This window comes from Myotis davidii, unplaced genomic scaffold, assembly GCF_000327345.1.
Source record: "Myotis davidii unplaced genomic scaffold, ASM32734v1 scaffold608, whole genome shotgun sequence".
In the NCBI taxonomy this organism is placed as follows: domain Eukaryota; kingdom Metazoa; phylum Chordata; class Mammalia; order Chiroptera; family Vespertilionidae; genus Myotis; species Myotis davidii.
In genome coordinates this window covers 2367644-2384490 of record NW_006300025.1, presented here as the reverse complement: position 1 = coordinate 2384490, position 16847 = coordinate 2367644, and the positions used below count along the sequence as shown (strand labels likewise).

At 44.6% G+C, this 16847-nt stretch overlaps 1 protein-coding gene across 1 annotated transcript in view; it reads right to left on the bottom strand.

Annotated features, from left to right (window-relative positions):
- SLC24A3 (solute carrier family 24 (sodium/potassium/calcium exchanger), member 3) overlaps window positions 1-16847 on the bottom strand; it is a 497602-nt gene that overhangs the window by 42583 nt on the left and 438172 nt on the right. The window contains exons 9-12 of the mRNA XM_015572039.1: window positions 15857-15910; window positions 10544-10677; window positions 8424-8584; window positions 7403-7673 (exon numbers count right to left, since the gene is read on the bottom strand). Of these exons, the coding sequence (XP_015427525.1) occupies window positions 7403-7673; window positions 8424-8584; window positions 10544-10677; window positions 15857-15910 (620 nt within the window). The remainder of the gene's footprint in view (window positions 1-7402; window positions 7674-8423; window positions 8585-10543; window positions 10678-15856; window positions 15911-16847) is intronic.

Sequence of the window (16847 nt, the reverse complement as noted above, 5' to 3'; positions counted from 1 at the left end):
CTTTTCATCGCCAACAAAACCTGATGGACAAAACCGAGCAGAATACCAACCTTCTCTGTGGCCCACCTGCTAGGTAGGCCTCCACAATGAAAGGATGAGTCACTTCCGAATCATACAAGGCTGGGGGGATAGCTTGGCAAATGGGGCCAGGAGCAAAAGAATGAGGAAGATTCGCAGGGCACAAATGGGTGAGGGAAGTGTGTGGGGGTAGAGGTTTGGGGGGTGGGTTGTTGCTAGGAAAGCCACCAGTTGGCCTCTGCTGTCTATTCTCCCCATGGATACATAGGTCTCCATAGCTTTCCAGATTGTAAGGCGTCAGTGGTCATAGCGCCATCTACTGGAATCTCTCAGCATCGTCTGTCAATGCACTGAAATTTTGAAAGATGATTTGAAAGCTCTCAAAGTTGTCAAAACAGGGCATTGAGTGTTTGTATCCTAAACGGATGTGGACTTACAAATGAATCATTGTTTTCTATTTCTCTAACTACCTGTTTCCATGAATAAGACGGCGAATTCGTCAGTGATGACCTGACCCTCCCATCTCTGTGCTGCCTGAGGACTATGACTCAGAGACACCCATACATGCTTATTTTGGTCACTATATGATCATCATTTCCTTGTTGCCTTAGATTTGAAAAACATATTAGTTCTCGTTTGGCCTTTATAACCTTCCTGCTTCAGTGCTAACTCACCTCCGGAAAGAACTACGCACATAGACACATGTATTACCTTCTTCAATCGCAATCTCCTCTTCCGGAAAGTTCCCTGTGCCTCCTCCTAGTCATCCTCCCACCTTCGACCACCATAGATTAATCTTTCCTGTTCTTCAACTTCAAATAAATAAAATCATATAGTATGTTTTTTTGTCTACCTTCTTTCATTCAGCCAGTGTTTTTTGTGTGTGGTTCATTCATGTGTAACTGATTCATTCCGTTTAATTGCTGTGCAGTGTTCCACCCTGTGAATACACTGCAGCTTGTTTATCTATTCTCCTGTGGATGGGAATTTGGGTTGTTGCCAGTTTTTAGGTATTACACCGAGAGTGGCTATGAGCATTCCTGTACAAGTCTTTTTGAGGCATGTTTTCATTTCTTTTGGGCAAAGACCCAGGAGTAGAATTGCTGAGTCACAGGGTGGGTGTTTACTTAACTTTATAAAAAATTATCAAACAGTTTTCTAAAAATGATTGTACCGTTTTCTATACTCACCAGACATAAGAAGGTATTTTTAAATTACATTTTGAACAGGGACTAATGAAAGGTTTAACGAAATTTATTTCATAATTTCATACCAGTATCCAGCACTTATTTCATTATATTACTTGCCAGTCTCCAAATATTTTCTTAAAACCACAGAACAAAGTTACACAACATCACTTTTGGCTCTCCAGTCTCCCTTGGATGGCAAGGTCGTCACTAAGGGAAGAGTGGGGCTCCGGTGCCCACTTTGCCTGAATCAAGTGTCTCAGTTACTTACATCCCCTAAGTCTCAGTTTCTTCATCTGTAAAATGTGGACAAGCAACACTGAACTCACAGAGTAGCTGGAAGAATTACATGGGATATCAGGATGGGGCTGGGGCAATGTAAGTTGACAGGAGTCAAAATCCTCAGAAACATTCTTGACTCTCCCCATTCTCCCATCCCCACACCAACCCTAGCAACCTGCCCAGGGCACCCTCAGTCTGCCTGCAGCTCACGATTCCCACGGCCTTTCCCTGGGCAGGCAGGCCCTCCATCCATGACCTGGCTGAAGACCCGAGTTCCTAAGGGACTCACTGTTCCTACACTTGCCCCACCTCCATCTGCTCAACATCAGTAGCCAGAGGAGAGTCTCAAAAAGTAAACTGTTCTAGAACCTTCTACTTGCTTCTACTGCCCTCAGAGAAAAATGATATCTCCCTACCATGGCTGACAAGGTCCTAAATGATTTGGCTCCCATTTGCCACTCTCCCTACTTACACATCCCCCTGCCCCAGCTCTCTGTCCTCAGACACACCAAGTTTCTTTCTACCTTTGGGCCTTTGCACCTGCAGTTCCCTGTCAGGCAGTCCACCGCACAGTTCCAGTGTTCCCTGACCCCGCTGATCACCAGTCTAAATAAGACCCTCACTACTCCACTTCCTTCCCATCACCATTTATTTCCTTCATAGCAAATGATTTCTGTCTGAAAGTATCAGATTTATTTGTTTCCTCATTTGTTTTCAGTTGCCCCAAACTAGAATATAGACTCTATAAGAATGAGTTGTTTTCTCAAGCCTGCTTAGTACTGTACTTTAAATGCCATGAACAGGGCAGGGCATATATCACATGATCAATATATATATTGATAATATCGACAGTAATAACATTGCTATGAACAATATAAGCAGACAGACCAAAGAATAGTATGTGTGTGTGTGTGTGTGTGTGTGTGTGTGTGTGTGTGTTTTAAAGGTATCCCACTCACAGGTGCAGAATAGAGCAAAGAGAACAGATTAAGAAAGGGGGCGTCTTTTCTGATTAGCAGCATCTTGCTAGATTTCGGGTTTGGAGACGGCAAAGTGAATGAGGAGAACATCGAGACTGTTTGGCTGGATTACAAAGCAAGAGGACTGCCTGAGGATTTGTTTTCTGAGGGGTTTTCAAACGCTGCAGAATCCAGATGATGGCCAGACTTTTGGATCCCAAATGCATCCTGGAAGTCTGCACGTCCCTAAACCCTGCAATGTGGTAGTGACTTATCAATCTGGGGGCCTTGGCATCCCCTACTGGCCCTGCAGTCTCCCAGATGCCTCCCAGGGAGAGAGAGTTTAATATACACACCCAATCCAAGTTACAAAGAAACACATGAATGAGTCGAGAAATGACTTCAATTTGGCTATTTGTCGTTCTTTAGAAAATAAAAATGATAAGAAAAATGAAGTCAGGACTTAGGACTGCAAGGGCATAGAAATGACATTAGGCAAAGCTAGCAGCAATGTAAGCTAGCAGCAATGTAAGCTAGCAGCAATGTAAGCTAGCAGCAATGAGTTTGAGTTTGGTCTCTCGGCTGAAAAAAATGTTGACTTCACACTGGGAAGACATTATATCTTGAAAACTGTTTTCACTGTCATCCACAATGCTATAGATGCTTTCTTTGAGTTACAGTTCCATTGTAAGACCAACAAATTTAAAGCAGAAATTCGAGGTATGCCTTTAAATGCAATATAACAAATATAACTTCTTGAATAAATCAAGCGATGCAGTAATGTGTGTTTTCAATGGTTTTTAGGAGCAGGAGTGGTCCACCCTGCCCCTCTGGCCAGGCACGCCCAGGTCCTGCAGATACAGCAGCAGTTGAATGAAACAAAATTCCCTGCACGCAAACCTGACGCACCAGTGGTTTCATGATTTCTCGAATATCAGCCTGCAAATGGGAGATGGAACAGGGGCTCTGAGCATCCCCGGTCAGCATCGCTGGCTCTAAAAAGCAAATGACTTCTTCCCAAGTTATAGTTCTTATTAAGCTTTTTTGGACACTTAATTCTATTGGATGGAGAAAAAGCCATTCATTGCTCAGTATTTTAGACCTAAAGTTAAATATATAAATTTGTTCTAATCATATAGGCAACTAAAAGGTACATTGTTTTAAAATAAAAAAGCAGAGAAAATAAAAAATAACCCCAACTACAAAAACACTTATATTTTTGTGTATTTCTTTTCATTTTTTAAAATGAAGGTGTGTATATCTACATGTACATGTAAATGTTTCTGTTTTTCTCAGTCAATAGTAAGGCTTTCTTCACACAAGAGATAAGAATATATGTATAATTTATATGTATGTATACATATATAGATATACTATGCATAGGTGTCCATTATATATATTTAATCAATACATGTATACATAAAAACTCAGGTATGTTAATGTGTGTATACATTATGTAATATACAATACCTTAAAGATGTGTACATACATGTATATTAACACACAATATATTAAATTTGTACAGTACACAAACATGTTATATGCATAGATTATTGTATCGCTCATACATGTGCATAAATATATGTACATGCACCTATATTCATGTATACACATATAAACAAACGTGTCATATCTATCCCTATATTTATAGACTCCCACATAATTACTTATTTGTTGATTATACCCACTCACGTCCTGGTGAGAAGAAAGCCCTGCAGCTGGGTAACGAACAAGGGGAGCCTGGCTGTCACAGGATCAAGAGAAGAAAAATGTGTTCATGGTGTGGACGGACCTTTCTCAGGCCAAGGGACCTTAGCCTGAGAGGAACCCCCAGACTGTCCTTCTGGCTCCTCGAGTGCCCTCTGCTGGCCTGAGGCCCCCTCAGGCTGCCCTGAGCTGCGAGGAGGCCTGCCTCAGGGAGGGCCTGGCTGGACACAGCCTCTGAGCCTCAAATGGAAGTTCCTGGCTCCAGGAATGAGATACCTCAGCGGCTGGCGGAGGAGTACTGAGGCTCGTAGTTGGACAAGCCATTCTCCATTTCAGAGGCGGAACCCGGTGCAGAATCAGGCTCCCCTAAGCCTCAGAAGGACTGTGAAGTCACCGAAGTGTCTCCAGGCCTCCAGCCTCTCCCTCTCCCAGGCGTGGCCTGTGGACCAACAGCACTGGCATCACCTGAGGGCTCATTAGAAATGAAGACTCTGAGGCCCCGCCTTTCTGAATCAACCTGCGTTTTGTCAAGGAAGCCCTGGTGAGAAGGGCTGGTGTACAGGAACTTGGGACCTGTTTGCTCGGGGCCCTGGGATGAAGCAGGGCCTTGGGACGAAGCAGAGACCCCCGGGTATCAGGTCCACACATGACTCCGTTTCTCCTCTGGGGCCTCTGGGGCCTCTGGGGCCGGTGCTTGTGAAAGATGCAGGGGCCTGAGGTGGGTCTGAGCCCACGCCTGCAGCCAGGTCTCCTGTCACATGAGGAAGAAGGAACACGGCTGGAATGGAAGCCCTGGGGCCCCTTCACCTCCTTGGTTTCGGAGATGAGGAGACACCTCACACCACAGTTAGGCCTGGCACTTACCTCGTCCAAGTGGGAAATGTGGAACATGATCTAAAAGGGCCCTTAATCCCATTAAGTAATGAAGTCATGTGTGGGAGCTGGACACTATGTCTGGTCCCACACACGTGTCTTTAGGTGTCTGCCTGGAGGGATGTACTTGGGGCTTCTGGGAGGCCAACACAGCCCCTGGCCCACTGCTTCCTCACTCAGTGAATGACTTTAGGAAAATTAGCATTTCTGGAGCTTGGTTAGGAGCTGCCAATGGCAGACTCTGAAACAAGGGCTGGGAGGGAGGATTCCAGATGGGCAGCCCCAGTTCTGTGCCCCGACTCAGGAACTTCCATGCAGGGTGCTTGGCTATACGGCAGAGCTGAGCTCAGTTGCAGGAACCCTCCCAAGCAGAAGGGGCAGCCAGGGAGATTAGAAAGGTGACAAGGACCCATCACACTGTTGCTGGTTTGCAGATGGAAGGGCCACGTGACCAGGAATATGGTGGCCTCTGGAGCAGTGAGCCTCTGCAAACCCAGCCAGGCCCTGCCAGCCTTCTGACCTACAGAACAGAGAGCTATGCAACAGCTGTCGTTTTACGTGGCTAAACTTGCGATAACCTGCTGTGTGTGCAGCAACAGAGAAGGCACACAGGAGTTTACAAGGGATGAATGGAGTGTCTGGTCCTTTAACATGTTAAGTGCCCAGCTTGTTTTGTCTTCCTGACAGAAAGTATAGCGTCAGTCACCAGTGACTGACTAGGCACTTAACGTGTTAATCCTTAAAATGCCTTTGTCCTGGCTGATAGAAAAGAAGGTTACCAAGAAATACAGTGACAGGTGGCAAAATGGATCAAGACACAGTCTATTTTTTTTCTATCAAGATTACCTACTGCCCAGCCGGTGTGCTCAATGGTTGAGCATCACCTATGAACCAGGAGGTATGGTTCGATTTCCGATCAGGGCACATGCCCAGGTTGTGGGGCTGATCCCCAGTGGGAGATGTGCAGGAGGCAGCCAATCAACAATTCTCTCTTATCATTGATATTTCTTTCTCTCTCTTCTTCTTCTCCCTTCCTCTCTGATATCAATAAAAAAAATATTTTTTAAAAAATCATGGCTGGGCTGGTTTTAAAGCAGCTGATCGATGTTTCTCTCTCATCGATGTTTCTAACTCTCTATCCCTCTCCCTTCCTCTCTGAAATCAATAAAAAATATATATATTTTAAAAAAAAGAAAAAAGATTACCTACTGACAAATGGTGATTTAACTCTGGCTGGGCAGTTCAGGGGGTGGGGCATAGGAATCAGGGTGACGTTTTCTGGTCAGTTTGGCAAGCACTTGACCAGGTTGAGCTCTCAGGAGCCCCGAGGGGGCCAGGAGCAGTTCTAGTCCGTTTTACTTGCTGTCTCCTGAACACAGAAAGGAGCACACAGAGACCTGGCTTCTGGCCCTGAAACCCGGCTCTGAGGCTCCGCCCCTATGTCCCACCACGGAAAGGCCTTTCAGGTGGACCAAGCAATCCTTCCGCAGAGTTGAAAGTCCTCCTAGAGATTCAACCCTCCTGGAGAAGACACACACGCTAATTAAGCCCCGCCCACTTGACAGTGAAAGTGAGTCCGACAGGTGCACACTTTCCTGAAACAATCAGAAACTTCTGGCAAGTCTAGAAAATGGGCAGAATTCTTAGGGCTCGGTCCTCCTGTCCCACTAGTGGGTGGGGTGGGTGAGGACAAGGTCACTGGGAAGGACAAGTCTTCATTGGAGGCAGCAGTCAGGGGAGGACACCACCCTGTCTTGCTCCTCCCCTAGGTAACAGGGGTGTCCTCAGCCGGCCCACTGGGTGAGGTTTACCCGGGCCAGCATGCTCTGTGCCCAGGTGTTCATCTCCTGTGGTGCCTGCCCTGGGAGCAGCAGGTGCTGGGAGAGGAAGCCCCTAAGTGGGTGAGGGGCAGCAGTGAGAAGAAAAACAAAGGCGAACGGGGAGGGCTGCACATGTACCCAGGGCTGGCCTTGGCAGGACAACCCCCTGCTCACCCCTGCCAACCGTAACGGGATGGGTGAAGGTGGGTGGAGTGCCACTTCTCGTGAGCCCAGGCTGCTCTGCTGACACGCCTGGGGCATGTGCTCTCCTCCTTAGCACCAAAAGGGCCACAGAGCAGCTAAGAGAGGGACCGCCTCCGCAATTATGAACTTGCCAAAGAGCCTACATTGCAACCAATGAGCATGTGTTGCCATCCTGCTCGTCTCTGGACTCTCACAACAGTCTTGCCTGCCGCAGATGTTAATGTAAACATTTCTATGCTCATACAGAGATATTTATTTGAAATGAGTGGCAGGAAGATAATCAAAGTGGAGGGCATCTACTCAGTGGCCTTAAAAGAGCCCCCAACCACAGCCCAGACATAGGACCTCTTACAGGGAGGGTCGAATGGTGTGTATGGTCCTTCATCATCCTCCTCATCCTCCTCTTCCTCTTCGTCATTCTCATTGTTCTCGTTGTCCTCGTTCTCATTCTCGGTCTCATTGCCTGCCTCGGCAACAACGTCATCCCTCCGAGTCCCATTCACGCCCCTGTCTGGGGCGCTGCTGGGCCCTGTCCCATTCTCCACGGTGTGTTTAACTGGGATTTTGATGGCCACTTCGGATTCTCCATTGGTGTAAGCCCTGCTGTTTATCAGTCTTTGTCTCTGGAAAGAGAAAGGCACATTCTTACCACGGGAAGATGGACTGTACACCCCTACACCCAGAACAGCAGCTATTGGGATTTCTTCCAGGCAGCTGACAAGGAGATGCTTTCAAACACTGCAGACAAGTCTCAAGGGGTTCCTCAAAGTAAGAACCAACTCAGAAAACCTCCTCTGGGAAGAAGGATTAACCATTCCAACTGGGATTTGTAAAGCACTTTAGAGGAAAATTCCCATTGCTCAGATGTGTACTTCTTTTCTATCAGGGTTCTTGGTCCTCTGTGCACTGTGATGTTAACTTTCTTCTCCAAATTTTAGGAAAGCCACACAAATGTGTTTGGACTAGTGTACCAATAAGGCTGTTGTTCCAGAGAAAGGAATACATAGGAAAATTCAGGTCAGTCTCAGCATTATTTTAAAGCAATTTTAGTATGAAACTACTTCTGTGCAAGTTCATTCACACGAGAGGGCTCCATTCAAATGGAAGATGTAAAGAAAAAGGTACATAGAAAAGGATCGGACAGTTTTTTTCTTTATATCTGGGAGCCGGACCATGTCTGTCAACATGTGGAGGGAGGAGCAAGGACCAGGATGCACAGCTGGCCCAGCGAGCAATGATGTTTCAAAATGGCTGAGGGATATTATTGTGTTAAATGTTGAATTAGGTGCTGCTACTTTCAGACCCAGAAACTTTCTCTCCTTCCTAGTTTCCCATCCCTGTCCAGCGGCAAATGGCTGTGCTTTCCCAGATACCTCATTGATCAACATGCGGCTGGCCATGGAGAGTCGGGTCTTGGGGGGAAAGTGGCTGGTGATCATGATTCGAAGTCCAGCCTCAGAGAAAGACAGCTGGTGTGGGTAGGCTGACAGCAACTCATCCACCATGATCACTGACGCTTTGCGGTGGAAATTGGCTAGGGAGATTAAAAGCACAAAATAAAAATATTGAGACTAGGAGCTGGAATCAGATATTCAGTCAGTCTTCCTTTCCTTTCTCTTCTTTTTTCCCTCTTATGCTCCCAGTTGTCTCCCTCCCTCCCTCCCTCCCTCCTTATCTGCCTATCCATTTATCCACCCATCCAGGGAGGGCTGTAGTAAGCAAAATTTGGGGAAGAACCAAAGTCTGCTTTTTGGGGCTCATTGATAGCTCTTTTGAAACGATGAAACAATTTAAGCATCATTCACTGACAGAAAAAATGAGTGATAATAAATAAGAATTTCTCCTTGTCCTCAAAGAAACGCCCCCCCCCCCCAATAACTCAGATCCGGCGCATAACAAAGACCCCTATAATCTTTAGTAACCTTTTATGCCCTTCAGATTCCAACAATGTTCATACTGAGAGGTTAAAAGCTGCAGACTTGACTTTAGTATTAAGTGGAGGACACGGTGGAGAAATGGACACATTGATGCCGCCCAGCCTATGAGCAGGGCTGATATGTGGGCGAATGGCCACGTTACAGAGGCCCAAGGCCCAAAGGAGATTTCAGGCAAATCTTATGTAAGGATTTGCTGACTGGCTGGAAACAAATTTCACCAAGGCCCCTCTCTAGGAATGTGCAACATGAGCACATAGCTCACGGGTACCTAGCCACGGGCCCTCTCAGTGCTCACTCCTGTTTCCAAGCCACTAAACCATGAAATGATCTCTGGAAACACTAAATAATATTAGGTAGCACTCTCTGCCTCCCTAAGAGTATTCCTTTTATGGTTATAAACTATCCAGAGAGAAAAAAGTAAATGATATCCTCATGTGGGATGGCACTGAATAATCCTAAGTCTTTAGTTAAACGTGCACATAATTAGGAAAGTCTACCAACTGGTTGATTTTAAAATTCTCATAATTACCAACAGATTCCAAAGTCAGACATACATTTGAAAAGAGCCTATAGATTTTCTAGTTTCTTTTTTGTTTTTTACCTGCAAAGCAACCATATGGGATCAAGAAGAAATAAGCCCACATATTTCAAGGGGAAAGTTAAAAAAATTAAATAATAAACAAAGCATATTCTAGGCAAAAGTAATTGGTAATTTTTGTGTTCCTCTAAGACAGTGATGGTGAACCTTTTGAGCTCAGCAGGTCAGCATTTTGAAAAACCCTAACTTAACTCTGGTGCTTTGTCACATATAGAAATTTTTTGATATTTGCAACCATAGTAAAACAAAGAATTATATTTTTGATATTTATTTTATATATTTAAATGCCATTTAACAAAGAAATATCAACCAAAAAAATGAGTTCGCATGTCATCTCTGACACGCGTGTCATAGGTTTGCCATCACTGCTCTAAGAACTAACATTATTGGAGAGCATTATATTATTTGTCTAAGTATATAAACTGATTAACAAGAATCTATTAAATATAAAAATTACTTTAAAAAAAAGGTCATTAACTATATCATGCTGCAGCTTGGAAACTGAGGTAATGCAGCCTGGAAGTGAAATTGGATATAAAAATATACTAATGACAACTATCATTAATGAAGTATTTTATATACTTTATCTCCTTTACTCATTAGAAAAATTATCCCCATTCTGCAGAAGAGAAAATTGAGGCTCAGAGTGATTAAGTAACTTGCTTCATGGTCACACAGCCAAAATGTAACAGAATCAATAGCTCAAAACCCATGGTCTTCTCTCCCTTACCATCCTGTCCTAATCACCTTGTATCACTCCCAGCAAATGTTTTGCCCAAGAACTTGCTTGGGGCTTTCCAAGTCAGCGCATCACTAGGTATAAGCCTGCCCCAGGATGTGGCCAAACGGAGGGAGGGAGGACAGGAGCCTGCTCTCCCTCAGAAAGCAGCACCCTCTCCAGGCCAGCTGCAGTGCCCGCTGTGTGCTTACTTCCTGGGCACAGGCTCTCCTTGGTTACCTTTCTTGAGTAGCACCACAGTGGCGTCGCAGTTGCTGCTGTCATCAATTTCGGCATTGCTGGCCAAGCCGTTGACCATGTTTCCAGCACCTTTCGTCCTCCTGTCGAAGCACTGATGTATGCAAGCGTTATATCTGAGCAAAGCAACAAGGGAAGAGAACCCATCAGCGTCCATTCCCCAGCTCCCACCCAGTGTCCCTGCCATCTGGATGCCTCGTGGGAACCCCACACCTCCAGTTATTATTGTTATTATTCTGTCATTGCAGTTCCCCTCATAATATACAACCTGCCCCATTTTCCAATGTAAAGATATGTGAACATGAAAGCAACTTTCCATAAACAAACAGTGACAAACTGCTTTCTCTGCAATCTCTTCAATGTCCATGGAGGCACCTCTGAGACTGAGCTCCCTGACCTGGAGTCCATGCATGGAAGGATGCGGATGAGACTTAGTGGGATGGCCACGTCTACCTTCTCTGGGCCACGTCTCCAGGGCCTTTGCTGTCAGGGACACCATGCTGGGGAAAGGAGAGGTGTCTCATCCATGCTGCTACCTGGTGTGTCATGGTCTACGTGTGACAGGTTGGCTGGCACTCTAGGTCTCTGTCTATCTTGGGTTTCCTGAGGTCACAGATTGGCAACCTGTGATTCTCTGTTACTCTTATGCCATCATTTTTCTTTTTTGTTAATCCTCACCAGAGGATATTTTTCTGTTGAATTTTAGAGAGAGTGGAAGGGAGAGAGGGAGACAGAGAGTGAGAAACATCGATGTGAGAGAGACACATCGATTGGTTGCCTCCTGCATGTGCCTTGACCCAGGCCGGGGATTGAGCCTGCAACCAAAGTAAGTGCCCTTGACTGGAATCGAACCCAGGACCCTCCAGTCCATGGGCTGATGCTCTATCCACTGAGCCAAACCAGCCAGGGCTTCTTATAAGAGGCAGAACATTACTACTGCGCAACCCTAAGGCAATAATGGAGCCAGATTTTGAGCATCAGTGGCTGCCGAGATCACAGAGAGACAATATGATTGCTGGTGGGAGGATGCACCACCACTTGGGACACAGTTTAACCTGAATCAGGTTGATGGAAACACAGAGGAAACACAGAGGCCAGAGGGGCAGGCCACACTACACCAATTTCCAAACTGTGGACACCTCTGTGGAGCAAGCAATCCAACTTTGTTGAAGAATAAATGGAAAGAAAAAAAAAGGTAAACAGAGGGGGTATTTATAGATGAAAAGAGAGCCAAAACATGGGGCAATTAATTGTAATGAGTGGAATTTATTTGGATTCTGCTTTTTAAAAGATTTATGACATTTATAAGATTAAACTAAACCTATAAAAATGATGTTTAAGAGATGATTGCAAATCTGAACACTGATTTGATCCTCAGTTCTATTGAAAATTAGCATTAACTTTAGGTATGATAATAATGTATTATGTTAAAAATCTCAGTATATGAATTGGCCTGAAGTCTGAGACTTCAAATCATAGAGAGGAAGGGAAATTGATAGGCGTGTGGATGGAGCAACTGTGGGTGGCTGGTGGTGAGCACATGGGATCCATCACACGATTCCAGAGATTTTCAACCTTTTTCATCTCATGGCACACATAAACTAATTACAAAATCCTGCAGCCCACCAAAAATAGATGATATTTTTTGCCAATCTGGTGAAAATAAAAGGTATAATTTTGATTCACTCATACTGGACGGCTATTGTGTGGGCATTGCCACTTTTTATTTGACAATCTTTTGGTCAGTGCCAATTCAAGCATACCTCAAGCTGTTAAGAGTAGCACGAGGAATTTGATCCACTCATCTACAATAGTTGACAGTGAATTAGTACAGTGGGGCCTTGACTTACGAGTTTAATTCGTTCTGTGTTGGAGCTCGTAACTCAAATTACTCCTATGTCAAATCAAAAAGTGAACGAGTGAGACACGTGATGCTGGGCTGATGTTGTGGCGTTCACTGTGACATTCGCTGCGCCAACTAGCGGTGGGGTATCTGAAGCTGGCTCGTAACCCAAATTTTAGCTCGCAACTCAAAGCAAAAAATCGGCCGAGAGACTGCTCGTATCTCGAAGAACTCGTTAGTCGGGACACTCGTAAGTCAAGGCCCCACTGTATTATGAGAACTTCCTTGAAACCAGATATTGAATAGTAACTATGCTGTCACACCCCATCCTTACAAAAACACATTGGAGGTAGGAAGTATGATTAACCCTGTTTTGTAGAAGAGGAAACTGAGATTCGTAAATGCCTGAGTAGGTTGGCCAAGGTCCCCATGCTAGTAAGTGGCGGGGTGGGATCCGCAGCCAGGGTTTGAAGTGAAGGACTTGATCTTAGCCTCCGGACCATATTGCTTCATCTGGGGACCAAATCCCAGAGGAGTGATGCAGAGGTGCAGAAATCAGTCTTCGCCGAGGCCAGGTGTGCCTCATGCTCCCATGAGCTTTCTGGCCAAACTAAGTGGCTCTTTGACGTCCTGACAGAATGTTTAATGTCATTTAAAGCCACCTCCCCAGGAGGCAGCTGAGGACTCTAATATATGCCATTTTAAACTGCCGCCGCTCTGTTTTATATTTTTAATTGAGTGTTTTAAATTTTGTGCTTGCACCCTGAAGCTACTTTATTGTGAAGCATGCAATTTTATAAATCAGATTTTATAAAACCCAATGATTAAAGCCTCTGATTGCAGAGGGGGATGGCTAAAGACCAGAGATTTCAATTTAGAATTTAGGACCAGGATTTATGGAGAAAATCCCGCAAGCACAGTGGCCGCCATTCCCGGTTTTATTTGTCTCCTGCTGGTCTGAACAGCTGGAAGGCTAGTGAAGCTGAGGCATCAGCAGAAACACACCTCATTAGCTTTCACACTGGGTATGGGTTGGAGGAGAAGAGAGAAATCGTTCACTGTGTTCTCTTAATGTCCACATGCCCCGAAGCAGCCCACGGGCTTGGTGATGGCCTGGCAGAGGGGTGCAGTGGTCGCAGGAGGGGACTAGTAAAACCCCTCAATCCAGCTTTCCTGTAGACCAGCTTTGGTTTTGAAGACCTGCTTATTCTGTGAAGCTTCCAGTGAATTCAGTGTGGTACATGCTTTCATCTAAATTCAATTCAAAATGCTAGAGTTGCTGGGCATATAGCAGACAGTCAATTCTTCGGAAAAACTGACCAAAATGCCTTTTCTAAAAGGAAGAAAAGGGCTCTTGACTCTTTGTTAACTCAAACTTAGAACCACAGAAAGTAAAAAAAAGAAAAAAAAAGAAAGGGTGAAATAAATAAAAACCAACGAAGAAACACACATGTATTGTTGAGGCCTGTCCACTGTGGCACTGATTCCCTAATAACTTTGCTAGTTTAGAGAAAGAGGAGCAAGATGGATGCTCCCATCTTGAATGGCTTTTCCTCTGAAATCTAGATATGTCAGAAAGCCTTTGGGCCAACTCTAGTTCTTGTGGGAGCCCACCTCTTGGTATTTGTAAATGAAAGATGATTTTTGATAAAAGCCCCTGATTTCTTGGTCAGTCATCTCATGGTTACTCTACACCATGACACTCTAGAAATGCCTTCTTCAGGTAACAAGACCCAGACACTGGGTCTGCACTGACCACGGACAGCTCCTGCGGTGAAGCCTGGACTCCCCATTGAGTGGTGGGTGGCAGGCCTGCAGACATAGGCAAGCCAGCTCCTACCTTCACAGTTCGGGTGACCTTTGCCAGAGGCCACACTGATTCCTCTGAACGGAGCTCGCAGCAGCCACTGGTGGCTGGACTAATTACTGTCAGGTCTCAGAGCAAGGAAACCTTGACCTGCCAGTTCCAGCCTGCTCCCTGCCATGTCCAAACTGGCAGCTTCTGAAAGCCTTCGAATTTCTTGCCCCCTGAGAAGAAAATCACTCCTGTGGTCACATATGTTGAGGAAAGTATGGGCTAATTTAGAATAAAAGAAACTGCTCCCATGGGGGCTTGGCAGCTGCAGCACCGAAGATCTCTGTACTATTTATAAGCTCCTCATCCCAATGGGACTTGGCAAAATGATGAACCAACAGGTTCACAACCCTGGTGCTTACATTTTACCTTCGAGTATGGGAAATATTTGCAGTGCAATTCATATATATATATATATTCTTGATTTCAGAGAGGAAGAGAGATAGGAACATCAATGATGAGAGAGAACTATTGATTGGCTACCTCCTGCACACCTCACGCTGGGGATCGAGCCTGCAACCTGTGCCCTGGCCGGGAATTGACCTGTGACCTCCTAGTTCATAAGTGGATGCTCAACCACTGAGCCATGCTGGCCGGGTTACAGTATAATTCTTGACATAAATAGTGAGCTATCCAAACTCTAAGAGGGAAAAAAACCATATGATGTGCTGGGTTTAAAATGTATCTACAACTTCTTTGACACTCTTCCTTTCACAAGGCAAAGCAGACCCTTTGAGTGTGGACTGGACTTACTGACTTGCTGCTAATAAACAGCATATGACAAAAGCGATGGCATGTGATTTATGAGACTAGATTATAAAAAGCACTGTGGGGTCCTTCTTGCTCTCTCTTGGAGCTCTTGTGTGTGGGACACTCGAGTAGCCTTCAGGAGAGGCCCATGGGGTGAGGAGCTGAGGCCTGCAGCTGATAGCCAACATTAACTCACCAACCATGCAAGCGGGCCACCTTGGAGCACTGTCAATGACAGCCACTCTGGCCAATCTCCTATCTGCAATCTCATGAAAAACCCTGAGCTAGGACCCTCCAGTCAAGCTGCTCCTGGGTGCCCAACTCTCAGAAACTGTATGAGATAGTACATGTTTGTGGTTTGAAGACACTAAGTTTTGGGATAATTTGTTACACAGCCCTAGGTAACTGGGCAAATAATGGAAGTCCATAGGTATTTCAACCATAGTTTTAGTCATCTCTTAATTAGCTCTGGTCCCTTCTCTCATCCTATATAGAAGCATAAGTAATTAAGTTTTACCTCCTTTCTTGTTATGAAAGAGAATGAAGAAATAGCCCAAACCTAGGTTTCCAGGACTTAAAGAGAGCTTTCTCTTGAGAGATTTCTCAAATTAAACTGAAGCTTTGATTCTATCATTACACATGGATTGGAAGGGTCTTTTCTATGGCTACTACCAGAGCTGTAGTGATTCATAGCAGGTTGCCCAGGGAGCCAAATGAGCCTGTGATGATATGCAGCAAAAGCCAGCCAGATCCCTGCCCTCTCCCCTGTTCCTCTTTCCACATTATCACATAATGTTGAATGTAGAGAACAGTCTTGGGAAGGAAACTAAGAAAGCATTTTACTTACTTCATGATGACAATGTAGATAAAATACATCAGCACAAGGACTAAAGACTCCCACCTGTGTACACACCAAGAAAGGCTAGTTAAAGCAAGTCACCATAGGCAGATTGCAACATACCAGCCTATTTTTAAAAATGTAATTAACGTGAACGGCAGTAAACCTGCCAAGCATGGCAAGGATAAGGCAGACGTGCAGACTGCTTTCAAAGATTCCCTGGTCGAAGATGTTTTCCGGACTGCATACAGCTTTCAGTGACCTTTCTCTTTTGTACATGAAAGGGAAATAAATGCTCCTTCCTCTGCTATTCACTTACCCCAACTCCTTCTTTGAATGCAACAAGCCTTCCATAATATTGCTGAATATTGGCCTATATTTATAAACCTGTCCACAGCTTAATTACTCACTAAAACTAGATATATTTACCAAAAGCAAATGAGAGGAATGGATAGGGACAACCAGGAGCAAGGCATAAGAAGGGAGAGAGTGGGAGAGGGAGGGAGGGAGGGACCTGGCAGGGAAGATGCCAACAGGAAAGATAAGAATGAATGAGTGGGGAAATGGTCAAAGGAAAGAAACAAAAAATAATGAAACCCACTGAAATTTACCTTAAAATTCTGATAATTTGAAAACTTCCATTGTCTTTATTTTAGTAACTTCAAACTGAAAAACAAGGGATTTTGATATCTAGGCTTTCTTTTAGTTGTAGAATTAAATTAACCAACCGGGGGTGTAATTTTGGCTTCTAGAAAAAGTTCTTATAGAATGGTCTATGAAGAAATTGTAGATTATTCCTTTCCTTCCTTTTTCCTTTCCTTGTCTAGAAATTGATCCTAGATAAATATGTGGTTAAATTAAAAAAGAATGCACATACAAGGGTTTTTGTTGCAGTGGTATTTATAAAAGTGAAGTGTTGGAAGGAAGCAAAATGTTTATATACATATGTTATGATAAGTATGTTCATACAATGGGCTACCAACATCAGTTAAGAATGACT